Source organism: Gopherus flavomarginatus, chromosome 8 (assembly GCF_025201925.1).
Source record: "Gopherus flavomarginatus isolate rGopFla2 chromosome 8, rGopFla2.mat.asm, whole genome shotgun sequence".
NCBI classification, from domain to species: Eukaryota; Metazoa; Chordata; order Testudines; family Testudinidae; genus Gopherus; species Gopherus flavomarginatus.
In genome coordinates, this window is record NC_066624.1 from 10,601,849 (window position 1) to 10,616,352 (window position 14,504).

Below are 14,504 nucleotides of genomic sequence, written 5' to 3' on the forward strand. Positions count from 1 at the left end.
TTTCCATTAAACTATTAAAGGATAACGAATGGATTTCTTCACCAGCTGACTGAACATTTATTTGTCTAATTTATACTGTTCTCAAGTTAGGATTTTAATGCTTTCGTGCATTTTTTTTTCTCTATTTGCTTATGTTTCTCAATCTAACCTTGGAAGAGAGACTGCAAAATATAGATCAGCATTTGTTTTATAGTTTTTAGGTTTCATTGAGCAATGGAATTAATACAATCCTTTCCTAAATACCGCAGCTACCGATGCTTATCACTCCTCTACTTAAGAATGTTTAAACTAAAGAAAGACCATGCTATGAAGTACTCCAGATCTCTGATGGAATATTTTAAGGTAATCTTTAGTCTATTTAATTTATGCTGATACAGAATGACTTTCATCCCAGCACTGAGGGCTCATGCAACTCTCACTGCACCACATAAGCCCCACCTTTGCAATGGGAGACGTGGGCAGGATACTTGTGAGGAGCAAATGGAAATGATCCTGTGTTAAAACCTACAGCCGTGCTCTGACCAGCGTACGGATTCTGGCCTGATTCGGATCTCACTTTCCCCACTTCTGCACTTGACAACTCCCTGCAACTTTAATGGCTTTGTTCCTTGGTCAGCACCTCATCCAAAGCCCTCTGAAGTCATGAGGAGCCTTTCTGTTGACTTCATTGGGCTTAGACCCTACATTCACTGGCCTAGAATCTTCCATGGAATGTATTCCTACTTGCTTCAAACTCATTCCATGTTGAATTTAGGCTACTGGCTCTTGGGATAAAAACAGCCTTGTTCTGAAGGAAAATGTTGATCGTTTATATTTTACAGTAGACCATTATTTTTTAAACGTTTCTTTCTAAGAAAAGGCTTTGGGCCTGATTCTCTTTTAGAAAAAGGCTGCTTTACCTTGCTCAAGTTGTATAAAGGGAATTTAAGGTGCATGTAAATATAATTTACTCTCACTTTAAGACCCCTTGACTTTGCCAGAGCAAAGTGGATTTAGGGTAAATAAGAATCAGACCCATATTTTGAGCAGCAGTTAAAAAATCTCAGAAATGTTTTTCTAGAGCTTCAGATTGAATGACACAAAAGAGAGACTTCCTCTCATGAAGGTGCTGTGCACTAGTGTAAAATTGGGTAAATGTGCACTAGAAACAGGCTTGAACTGTGTGTGAATTGTATGTTCAGGCTCTCTTCGTATTCAAAGTCTAGGAGACTCACATTTACGAAAGGAAAATGTTGACAAAATACTATTTTCCTATTGCTACGTGATGCTCTCTGTCTTTTATCTTTGCCATAAAGAAGCCATGGTTCAAAGGTTTTCAATAGGGCAGCTGGGGGAATGCAAAGCCTTTTATTAAATGGGTTGGGCCTTTAAACAGAGCTGTTGTTCAAACTGAAGTTTTGCACACTTTTCATTGTGGAAAGTGACTCACTAGGTCTTCGGGTGACCAGACAGCAAGTGTGAAAAATTGGGATGGGGTAGGAGAGTAATAGGCACCTATATAAGAAAAAGTCCCAAATATTGTGACTGTCCCTATAAAATTGGGACATCTGGTCACCCTACTAGGCCTGCAGTACAGGGACCAGGTTGGGAATTTTTCGACAAAACTTTTTTTCATCAGAAAATACAGATTTATCAAAACCAAAACTGTTTGCAAGACAGGGTCAGTTTAGACAAATTTACTATTTAAAAAACAAAAAAATGTCAATAGTGTCAGAATGTCTCATGTTGATATTTTACAAAAAAAGTTTAGTTTTTCAGGTCAAAATGACTTTTTGAATTGAAATTTAAGTTAATTTATGTTTAAAAATATTTAAAAAACTAAAAAGTGAAACTCAAAATGTCATGTTTTAAAATCAACAAAACGAAATTTGAGATTTTTTTTTCTTTTCGTCCTGATTTGAGACAAGAAAATTTTTCAAAATCTCAAAAACTCTCATGAGATGGGAAAACTGTTTTCTACTCAGCTCTAACCCACAGCGCTCTCCTGATGTTCAGGAGAGCTAATGTCAAAGCTGCTTTTTCATGGTTTGAAGATCTTCCAGATTATTTCAATGATCCCTCTTCTTTACATGTGTGGACATGCACACAGATATACAGTACACACACCATCTAATCCAAGCCACTCCATTCTGGGTTGACATGTTTAAGGAAATGCAAAGACCACACAAACAAACCAGTGTTTTCTGCTGGATAGTGTTATATAGTTTGGTCAATATTTTCTGAAAGCTATGATTGAAGAGTGAGAAGAATAAGGTCTTATTCCTGGCTACCACTTACTCTCTTTGTGACCTTGAACCTCACATGCAAAATGAGTATGAAAGTAATCAAGTGGGTATAATAATAATAATAATTCAAACACTTCACAAAGGTGTTGTAAATCTTAATTGAATTTTCAGAATACCTTTTGAAATCTTTGCAGGAAAAGCACTATATACAGTCACTATATAGAGAGAGGCAACTTGTTACTCGCCTTAGATAACTAAGGCCCTGATTCAACCATTCTAATGGGAATTGTTGCTGAATAAGATACTATCCAATCTGAGTAAAGCTAGCCAAGTCTGGGCTTTACCTTTCGTTTGCTTGTGGTAGCACCTGCAATATGCTAGGTACTGTGCCAACACAAAAGAGAGAATGGGTAGGGAAGGTGTGTGTTATACACACTATAAAAGCAAGGGAATTCATTCATATCCCTACAGTCAGACTCTTCCACCCCTCATGTTGTACATGTATTGCATTACATTCACCTACAATATATGAGATCCCCTAATTCCAAACATCAAACCCCAAGCTTCCTTTGTCTGATGAAAAGTGTGCAGATCCCCCTGAAGGTGGAAAGCCTTTGAAGAGCTTACTTTGCAGAATAAATTTTAGATTAGGATAATTAAACCACTTCTTTACGAACTGCATCTGATTTTACTGGAGTTTTGGTATATCGAGTCTTTTATCAAGTGACTTTCACGCTTCTGACTGGAGCCTACTAATTATCCAACCAGCTATTTTATTATGCACCTGTAATGTTGGGCTGATATTCTGTATGCACTAGAGCTCTTACAGCTAAAACAGGAAGTGCCAGGCCTTGTAATCAATATTAATCTGCTTTAAATCTTACTGGCATCTCCTCCTGAACCAACAGAGAATTATCTCCTGTATTTACCTTTTGATTTTGTTTCTTGCAGAACTCTTCAAAAGCCTCCCAGGCCCCCTCTCCTTGGGGAGGCAATGGAAAGTGAGTATTGCCACTCAATACTTTGTCATGGAAATACACAGTTAATGGTGGAGGTGGAGGGGAGGAGAGGGATTGTTGTGTTAATCTTTCAAAGGTAAATTCAGCTCTTACATCATACTAAAACTTTACACAATTTGCTGTCATGTTCCAGTCACACAGCAGGACTGAAAAGTTCATATGGGCTGGTACCAAATTCTTTGACAATTTGATCCTTAAGTCAAATGAGGGCCATAAAAATATGTGTTAATTAGATAGCAAGTACCATGTCATTTCAAGAAGACAAAGTAAAGTTAACCACCATTGCAGTGATTTTTTTCAATGATTTGTTCAGTAACGATACACCAATGAATATTTCATTGATATATGGTAAGTGCTGTTTAATAAAAGTGAAGGCGTAATAGTGGTGAAAATGTGAAGGCACTTAGTCAGCCAATTATCTGAATCTTTATATTAATGCTGAAACACCCTCACCTCCAGTGTAAAATCACAGTAATGTAATTCTGTTCTGATGGTCAGTGAAGGTATGGTACCATTGCTACCTTACTTTAGGACATGATATATTTTGTACTTTGTGACGCAGATTCCTCTTGGTCCCTGTTCAGGGCTATGCATACAAGTCCAGACAAAATTAGTAGGTTGCACTTGTCCACATTTCATGGCCCAAATGCTAGCTGGTACCTGGAGACAAGTATAACACCCCCTAAATGGGCAAACTAAGGTGCTACAGAAGCAGCTCTGATGTGTGGATGTACCCTGGCTAAGGCCAACCAAGAGGGCACTGAGTAAACAGACCCTGAGTGAGCAGACGTAAGGGAACTTCCAGAGCTCCACAGACGTCTGAAATGAAAACAGTTCAGTCTATCTTACAGCTCTTCAGATTCTGAGCTTCTCAGAGCAGAGATCATCCTTAAATGCTTGCAAAGCACCTTGCACCTAGTAAGTGCGACTAAAATAAATAATAATAGTTGTATGGAGACAAGGCACGATGACACAATTAACACACCTATTCCAGAAGGGACTCCGCCCCCCAATATGCGGTGTATGGGCCAAATTTTGCACCAGCTTCCACCCCAGTAACTCCACTGAGTGCAAATGTATTTGCAGTAATTTAGCCCACTACTTCCATTAGACTTCTCTGGAGGGACATGTAAGGAAACATATGAGTGCCATACCACATCTGGTCATTACATCTGGTCTCTTTCCAGATGTGCAAATTGTGCAGTGCAAGATGTTACAGATTTGATGCTGGAGTCACTTGATGAAATTCTCTGGCTGGTATTATGTAGGAAGTCAGATTAGATGATCATGATGGTCTCTTCTGGCTTTAAAAATCTATGATTCTGCGGTGAAGGAGAAGATTCTTGCCCAGCCTCTGAACATAATCAGCTGCCACCCAGCATGTGGCTAGCTATCGCTTCCATTTGACACCTAAACTGATCTGACTGTCTTGCAGCTATGAGTGAGTGAGTAAAAGTGCATCTGCTGTGCAATGCCGGCTTCCTTCTTTTATTCAAAGATAGGTGCTTTTATCACATAATAAGAACTAAATGTGAGGAGGCTACTGTTAAAATAGTATACACAATCTCACATACTAAAGAAATGCAGACACAATACTGCAGCCTACCCATAGCTGTGCCCTATGCCACCTAGAAATTACATCATTGGATCCTCAGAACAACAAGCAATATCACATTCCACCCTGTAACAAAGTAATGTGATAGAGTTCACATGTGTTACTGCAAAAACAATGGTTCTAGGGCATGGTGTTACCATGGCAGGAGAAATCACACATATCAGCTGATGTCAGCCAAGAAGAGGAACATAGACTGGAAGGTATCTCCTGGGTCATTAGTCCAGTCCCCTGCATATAATCCCATTCTCCTGTTTGGGGGCTGTTCCAGAACCTTACTCCTCTGATGGTTAGAATCCTCCTTCTAATTTCCAACCTAAATTTATCTGTGACCAGTTTATACTCAAATGTGTATAATACCTAAGCCATACAGCTCACAGTTTTGGTCCAAAGGAGGCTTTGCACGCTTTTCTTTTACTTTCAGTTTGGATGAGTTTGGAGCCCACCTGAGCTTTGATTTGATCAGTCAGTTAAGCACATTTCAGGATTCAAAGCCATGAAAACCTCAGCTTTGCTCCCTGGATGTTCAGGCCACTTTTGCTGAAAGAGTTGTGACCTCTGCAAAGTTGGCCCGAGTTCCAGGCTGGCAATGAAACAAATTTTCCCTCGTTTCATTACAGAAATTTTCCTCACCTCAGCTGCAATAAGCATGAGGATAGAGAGATCTAATAGACTTGCCACAGTAATAATGGCACTGCACCTTCCCCTGCACAACAGGCTAGATCCAATGAACAAGGCACTTTATTTGGCTGAAGTGCGTCAGCTTGTTTTAAGTAGGCTTTAGTGAAATACTCTCGGTCCCTTTGGATACTGTATGATTGCTAACTGCTCCCAGACCTAATCAAGTGTAGTTCAGCTCTTCTATACATTAAAGATGCTCTTCAGAGTATGTTTGGAGACTCAGAAATAAAACATTCATGCTGCAGGATACCCTTCAATATAACCCTTTGGCTGTGCAAATAGCTGCTAACTGCTGATGCCATGTGGGTCTCTTGCTATGGGAGAGCTATGGAGCTCAGCCAGGGGACCCGTTGCCAATGATACTCCGGTAGGAAGATGTTTTCTTCCCTTTGGGTTAGGAAAGGTGTAGGTGCAGTATAGGTCAGACCAGTACTCAGCTCTTCTGTGTTAGTCCAGGAGCTACCTGGCAGCAGCCAGTATGTGTGAGATGTGGGGTGTTCTTCGCATATTCTTGCCCCCATGCATAAGTAGGCCTGATCCAGCACCTATAAAAGTCAATAGGAGGCTTTCCATAGAATATTGTGGGTGATGGCTCAGGTGGAACTAGGGTGACCAGATGTTGAGAGGAAAATATCAGGACCGCTGCAGGGGGGTGTTTTGTTTGTTTTTTTACACTCATCCGTCCAGAAGTTCGGCGGCAATTTGGCGGAGACCTCTTCAGTCGCGGACAGTCTTCGGCAGTGTTTCGGCGGGGGGTAATAAACCTTGCCGTCGAAGACAGAAGCATGCGCCGCCGAAATACCGCTGAAGACCCTCCACGACTGAAGGACTCTCCGCTGAATTTCTGCCGAAGACCAGGAAACAAAATATTGGGACAAATGGCATCCCAACCGTACTCTGGTCGGGACACAGGACAAACTCCTCACAATTGGGACAGTCCAGTTTTTATCGGGACGTCTGGTCAGCCCAGGTGGAACAGAAGCAGTGCAGTCTTTCAGCTGCTCCACAGCTGGAGCAGTGATAGCTGCTAGTGATAGACAGGGAAAGGGGCATGTAATCCCCCTCAGCAACATTTGGCCCCTTTCTTCCATACCGAGGGGCCCAGAAGTAATTCAGCCTGTATTTAAAGTGTTTTTATGGCAATCCAACGCATTTGTTTGGTTCCAAATGGGGGGTGGGAGAATAAAATTTGGAACCCTTAATTTTGTTCAGAAAGACCAATTTTCAAGGAGAATAGCTGTGCATGAGCATTCAGTGCTGTAAAGTCCTAAATATGTGAGATTGCAGTGGATGACCTCCATGCTGTCTGCAGCCAGCAGGTGATTCCTAATTGCTGGTGTTAGAATTAAAAGAAAATCTATATGAGAACATTAGTGCTGCACTAAGTAGGTAGCTTAAAACACTGCTCTTTATAAAACAGTTTTCAGACGAACGGCTGGCAATTAGAAACAAATCTTCCTAGCAAGCCTTAAAGAACCCTATAGAGATATTCATAATTGTACAGTACCCTAAGCGCCTAATACTGCTCTGCAGGGTGCTTTTAAGAATTGCACTTTGCTTATTGTGGTGACTGTATTTGTAGCAAACTGTCATTGCGGTTTCCACAAAATTCTTTGATAATAATAAGCCAATATTACACATTGAGTGTTTTCTAACTGCCAATAGCAGCTTCTGGCAGCAGGTAGAAAAATCATTACAGTTATGAGATACTTCTTTCTCTGAAAGATTGCTATATTTGTCAGAGTTTGTTTTTTTTAAAATAACAGGTGCATTTGTGGGGGGAATTAATTTCAATCAGTCCCAGTTTATAAATCTCTCCTCTCTTGTAAAGCAGAAGATCATCACTGACCATCTCCTCTGGACTGGGTCTAGATTTGATGTTAAGGTTCCAAGTCTGCTGAGGAGAGACATGAAGCAGGGTGACCCGATGTCCCGATTTTATAGGGACAGTCCTGATGTTTGGAGCTTTGTCTTATATAGATGCCTAATACCTCCCACCCCATCCTGATTTTTCACACTTGCTATCTGGTCACCCTAAAATGAAGTGATATGGGCGTGAGAATAATTCTCCTTTCTTTTTTCCAGGAGCACAGAGACTCCATCCCCCATGTCTCTCAGTCCATCTCCAGTCAGTTCTGTAGGGAGCAGTACAGGCACTGCTGGGTCCTCATCAGCAGGAACTATCACCATCCCCCAGCGCATCCACCATATGGCTGCCAGCCATGTAAATATCACCAACAACGTCTTGCGGAGCTATGAGCACTGGGACATGGCTGACAAACTGACTAAGGAGAACAAAGGTGGCTTGTTCAGTTTCTTCCTTTTGCTATTTTGGTAGCTGAAATGCAGTTATTATTTTAGTTATCGTTGGGAATCATTGGGCCTCCGGAACTCAGAGTATAAACCTCTGCAGTTTGAGCAAACGGACCAGGTCCCCTTGCTGGGGATAGTAGCCAACTCATATCATCTGTGTATCAAGCACAACAGGGGGCCTTGTAACACACACTCAACAGTGGGTTATAAAAGCAGCGGGCAAATAACTGAACAAAATGATGCCTGCTTCTGAGTTGGTGAATATGTTCCCCATTTCAGCCTATCACAGAGTACTGAGGCTCTTTTTGTATTGCGGTCATCATCCAGTAAAGATTACTCAAATGTAAGCTAGGATAATAAGTGAACATTAGATGTTCTCTTCGTCCACCTGTAAGCCTGATTATGACACATTCGCTGGAAACCATGACCTTGACTTTCCCAAGATCAGTCTGTGATTCAGTTAATTTATTCAGATCAAGCATAAGTCTTTACCATGGTTGACACAGAGCAGTGCTGGCAAGCAGTTCATGTCTGGTTTACAATGACTTCAGTGAAGTAGGAGGTGGGGTGTAACTAAAGGCTAAATTTGGCTCACTAGGGACAAACCATAGATGACCAGTACATCCCTCAGCCCGTGCCACTTCCCGCAGCCCCCATTGTCCTGGAGCAGTGAACCACAGCCAGTGAGAGCTGCAATTGGCCAAACCAGCAGATGCAGCAGGTAAACAAACTGGCCTGGCCCACAGAAGGCTTACCCTGGCGGGCCGCAGACCAAAGATTGCCAATCCCTGCCATAGACCATCATTCAGGTTGAAATAAATGGCAAAGTTCCCCTGGACTTCAATAATGCAGGAACAGGGCCTAACTGGACAATGTTCTGCTTGTGATTTGCTCATCTCATTAGATCAGAATAAAATCTTATATAGGTGCCTGCAGCTCGATGTTGCTCCCATTAAAGTCAGTGGCAAATTTCCACTGACGTTAGTGGGAGCAGAGTTGGCTCTTGTAGTATTCTACCTTGGCATGATAACTAGAACCAGGGACAATATTAAAGTACATGTCAAGACCTCCCCACCATTTCCGGTGTTAATATACATTAGTAAATTTGCTAGCAGTCCAATCATTTGGGATTTTTTTCTGTAGTTGCATTCATTTTCAAAACATGCTGAAGTATTCCTTTTCAAATGTGCTGCAGAATTTTATCAGTGGCAATGCAGAAGGGTGTTCAGATAGGAGAATGAGATGACAATAATCGTGTAATTAGCTCTGTGTGTTGTGGAGTTGTTAAATGTTCTGCTGGATATTGAATCAAAATAGCTTGGGCATTCAGCCAGCAGACAGAAAATGTACCCAGCAAATGTTGTTATCTGTCCCGGAGCTGGAGGGGGAAGAAGCCACTGAATCTCATTCTGCATCTTTATGCCCCACTCTCTTCTTTGTTCTCATTTTGATTTATGTTCAAATGAGCCTGGTCTTACAAATGCCTTATGAGAGTAATCCCTATTCACATGAGTAGACCCATTGACTTTAGTGGGACTAGTTGCATCAGTAAAGGTTTCTCACATGAGCAAGATGTAGAGGATTGAGCCCCTAGTCTTAAATTTCTTTCCTTTTCTTTCCTTTTTTCATAGTCTGCAGTGGACACAAAGCTTGTGTTGCTGTTTAATTTCATTTTGGTATTAGAAGCCATTGAAGGGAAAAATGAAGTTTACAGCACTTCATATTGTGTCCTCTTTTGCATTTTGGGCAGAGAGACACATTTTCTAGTTAAATATTAGCTTAAAAATGCATATTTGAACACTGTTATACTATAATTTGAAATTTGGGTAGAACTAAAAGATAAATGCTAATATAAGTTTTTCTACTATAGCCACTTCATTGAAATCTACAGGTTTTCAATATATTGCATGACAATATATGAGGGGGGATAGCTCAGTGGTTTGAGCATTGGCCTGCTAGGGTTGTGAGTTCAGTCCTTGAGGGGGCCACTTAGGGATCTGGGGCAAAAATTGGTCCTGCTAGTAAAGGCAGTGGGGCTGGATTCAATGACCTTTCAAGGTCCCTTCCAGTTCTAGGAGATTGGTATATCTCCAATTATTATATTAAATGTCTTTGATGGGCAAATAAAAATATTTCAACATGAGAAATAAGTTTCATGAAAACTAGCTTCAATAGTAATAGTTATTAGTGGTTTTCATTTGTAGATCTCAAAGCTTTATACAAAAGTCATTGTTAGAGCTGATCAAAACATGGTTGGTTGGTTTTTTTTCCCTGCAGAAAATGTCAAATTTTTGGTGAACAGTCAAAATTTGAAATATTTCCAGCTGGAAGTGCCCCAACTGTGCTTCATGGGAGTTGTAGTTCAGGTGTCTCATATTTCCATTCTCCTCTGTGGAACAGGCTCCCTAAATGGACTACATCTTCCCCTTTTCACTGTGAGAAATCTGATGGGAATCTGAAATTAGACTTTAAAAAAAGTTTTGACATTTAAAGCAATTATTATTTATTTGAATATACAATCATGAAGATCACTTGGTGGGAAAAAACACAGGAAGGAAGATTAAAGTACCTGCTAGTTGCCATTTCTTTACATACCTGGTGATATCCCTAAGCTTTTTTTACCTTTTACCTCCAGCCATACTGCTTTGTTCTGTGATACGTCATATCTCACCAGGTGATCAGATTGTTTGCAGTATTGTTGTAGCCATGATGGTCTCAGGATATGAGACAGACATGGTAGATAAGGTAATATCTTTTATTGCACCAACTTCTGTTGGTGGAAGGGACAACTTTCAAGCTTCACAGAGCTCTTCAAGTCTGGGGAAGAGTGAAATACAAGCTGGGACACATTGTTAAGCATAAGGAGTTAACACATGTTGTGGGAAATCATTTCAAATGAAGTGGGCAATTGAGAATTAGATTGTTAAGCATAAGGGGGTCACACATGCTGTAGGACAGTGGTTCTCAAAGTTGGTCCACCGCTTGTTCAGGGAAAGCCCCTGGCTGGCCGGGCCAGTTTGTTTACCTGCCACGTCTGCAGGTTCGGCCGATTGCGGCTCCCACTGGCCATGGTTCGCCACTCCAGGCCAATGGGGGCTGCGGGAAGAGCGACCAGCACATCCCTCAGCCGCCCCCCATTTCCCACAGCCCCCATTGGCCTGAGATATCTTGTCAAGAATCACTCATGTATGCTAGGTCTGCAGGCTCCTGAGCTTCTGAGAACACACTAGTTGTTTCATAACCACTGAGCGTGAAATAATCTTTAATTAATGTATTTCTGCACAGTTACCTGAAACAATGACTCCATTTCCTGTGTTACAGAGTTCTTTGTAGACCTGGACTCAGTCATGGGACCATTAACACAACACAGCAGTATGACCAATTTGGTCCGTTACGTTCGACAAGGACTTCACTGGCTCCGCATGGAGGCACATTTGTTGTAGTGACTGCTGCCCTCTTCATAACATCCCCATCAGTCTACCTCTACCAGCGCACAGACGATCACTGGTGGAACTCCGCTCATTTCTGGATCTTGATTCATGTAACTTCATTTTTATTGCCTTTTTTGATATCTTATCTATTGGAAGTAGAAGTCACCATAAATGGAACTTATGACTCAAGAGCAGTATGTCTTGTACCATCTAATCATTTTTGACAATTTCTATGCCTTGCGTCTCCTGGATCCTGCTATCCTTATGTGCTTTATGGAACGGTACATTCCCTGCAGTATTGTTTTAAGTCGACACTGCCTTCAAGTGAAAATAAAAAAAGCACTTTGAGAAGATATGGATTCCTGAGAAATAGTACAAAACGTCTTAAATATATGAGGGTGTACACGAAAATTCTCTTCTGAAATAAATTAGTAGAAGTTATAGCCATTCACTCAGAATTGTCCTTTGAACCCAAGCCAGCCTGTTCACTGCTTAGTTCTGGCATCGTTACCTGCAACTGTTTATCGCTAAGATTTCCTACTTTATATAGGCCTGATCTCTAAAAAAGGACCCTGGACATCTTAAAGGTAGGTAGCATAAAATCACCAAAGGTGTTAAAAGATATAAGATTGGGAGGAATGATTAAAGAAAGATGCCACACTACACAATGAGGTTTTGATATTCCAATCCCTGTTTCTGTTTTCTGTTTAATGTTGGCTTAACAGTTTAAGTGGGCAGAACAGGGCAGCTGATTAGGCAATTTCAAAATGTTAGCTTTTATAGTCTTAGCTACCATTCATGTACTCAATCGGTGAATTTTCTTTCAGTCCTACTGTTTGGTCTCCAGCAAATATTCCTCCATGATTTTTCTTGGCAAAACAATCTCCTCTTGCATAGCGACTCAGTGACAGTACGTCTTAACAGGAGTGCTACATTATAAACATTGATATTGTATGTGAAAGTGTGGATTCTTGATGAGATTCACTAGTAATTTAACTGACTGCTTCTGAGGCACTTCTAACGCCCTGTGGCATTAATTTACGCCTGTTTTGTTGATTTCAAAGCTTTAGAAGCAGACACTATTATCTTACTTTCTTGAAAACAATGAAAAATTAAAGGAAATCGCTAGATTTACCCAAAAACAACCTATTTGCTTCATAATGTCCATGAATACTTTAGTCTCTCTATTCTCCAAATTAGCCGTTTTCCAAATTCCATTTTTATTTACCCACACTGTCATATTTTGACCATTCCTTTAACGCATGCATAATCATGAGACATTTCAGAGAAAATTTCAAAGCAATCTTGAATAAATGAGACCATTTCATTCACTCATTCTTTTTTTTTTTTCTTTCTAAGCTGCGCTGCTCTTGTGGGAGCCCTGCAGGAAGCAATGGTGCATGAAACAAAACAAAATGAATTTATATCAGTAATTCACAAGACTTTAAATGGCCTCATATCGTTCTTGATGTAATGCCGGCACACCTTATCAAATTGTAAATTTCATTTATATAAACAAAAAAAAAACCCTCCTGGCAATGTAAATATCATTCTATGTCACATCTCAGTGAAATAACACGGCAGGTGTATTTAGTATCATCCAGACATTATTTAATTGTAATTGCCTTTTGATATATAAGCCTGTATATCCTTTAATCGGGCAAGATATTAGATTCTACTCACTGGATTGTGACCAGATAAATAGGACAAATTTGCATTTAAACGGTTCAGACTGCTAGGTTTTTAAAACAGGTCTTGCACATTTCCAATAAGGATTGTGCCCAATCCATATTTTAAGATAAACTTATCTTTTTAAACAATTGTCTATTAGCTCCTATTAATAAATACCTTTAAAAATTCTATAAATCATAATATTTTGATCCACAGCAAGGTCTTGTAAATGTAGCCAGAGTGGGATGTATGTCATTAGATAAATCATGCTGATAGGGTAGTCTATAAAGGACAGAACATGCACATCCTGGATTATTTTCACATTCCTGTTCCTACAGTAAACAACATGCCCTTATCCGTTCTTTGAGAGGTTTATTAACGTATGCTTAATATATGGCGATATAACTATCTCATAGAACTGGAAGGGACCCTGAAAGGCCATTGAGTCCATCCTCCTGCCTTCAGTAGCAGGACCAAGTGCTGATTTTGCCCCAGATCCTTAAGTGGCCCCCTCAAGGATTGAGCTCACAACCCTGGGTTTAGCAGGCCAATGCTCAAACCACTGAGATATCCCTCCCCCAAAAGAACTTATCATGCTGATTCTGGCCCCATTTCTCTAATGAATAAAAGCAGGATAACAAGAACCCATCATAAATATAAAAAGAGGGTGATTTTTCAAACATGCAACTTTTTTAACAGATGAGCGTAGGTGTTTCTGATAACTGAACTGAAGTATTGATAGGTTGGTTGTGACCTATGTTTTCCATTCTCTTTGTAAGGCCTCTCCTAATGGATTGACTATCTATTCCGCCTAATTAAGAACATTGTTCTCCCTTATTATTTTAACATAGACTGAAATCCTAGACTGCCATGGATTTACGAAGGATATATATATACATCTTGAAATACAATCTTCAGAGACATGACTGTTCTAAGAGTCAGCTACCCTCCCCAAGTCAGGGTATTATCTTTCCCCTGTTGCCTGTAGTAAACAGACACCTATCTCAAAATTTAACATACATTCACATCTCCTTTACCTAGACAGCTTAGAGAGTTAGCCCACCTGATTTTGCCTCCTGTGACTTAGTTTGAAATGTGTGTTGAATCAATGGTACGATTATAATAAGTCCAGCAGTCAAACCTAGAATCACAAGCCAACATACTATTTAGAGGTCTTGTTTCAAGAGCAGCTTAGAAACAAATTAAATATGCAGAGTGAATTACCTTCTTATCCCTGGGCATGATGCTTCTTTTGGGTTAGTTATTAAGGATTATTGCACTTTTATAGGCACTATATTCATTGCCTTTCGAATGGCAACATGGCATCTTCCTGGAGTAATTTTGCTCTTGAAATTATAATTTCAAGTAGATTTCATTGAATGAAATTGTTTTCTTGTTTTGAAGGGGAAGCATTTTGATGTATGAGGAGGTATCTGCTTGGGCTTTTTCTCTGTCACCCTGTCAGAAATGCCAACCTCAAGCATTCAAAGATCATGAGTGAGGTCCCTAAAATTATGAGGCTGTCTTCAAAATCATGAGGTTTTTTTCATAG

At 40.3% G+C, this 14,504-nt stretch overlaps 1 protein-coding gene across 2 annotated transcripts in view; it reads left to right on the forward strand.

The window, feature by feature from the left end:
* AFF2 (ALF transcription elongation factor 2) overlaps positions 1-13,198 on the forward strand; it is a 411,852-nt gene extending 398,654 nt beyond the window's left edge. For both annotated transcript variants that reach the window (XM_050964719.1, XM_050964720.1), the window contains exons 18-21: positions 249-342; positions 3,177-3,226; positions 7,623-7,837; positions 11,172-13,198. In XM_050964719.1, coding sequence (XP_050820676.1) covers positions 249-342; positions 3,177-3,226; positions 7,623-7,837; positions 11,172-11,293 — 481 coding nt within the window. In that variant the 3' untranslated portion in view covers positions 11,294-13,198. The remainder of the gene's footprint in view (positions 1-248; positions 343-3,176; positions 3,227-7,622; positions 7,838-11,171) is intronic.
* The last annotated feature ends 1,306 nt before the right edge of the window (positions 13,199-14,504 follow it).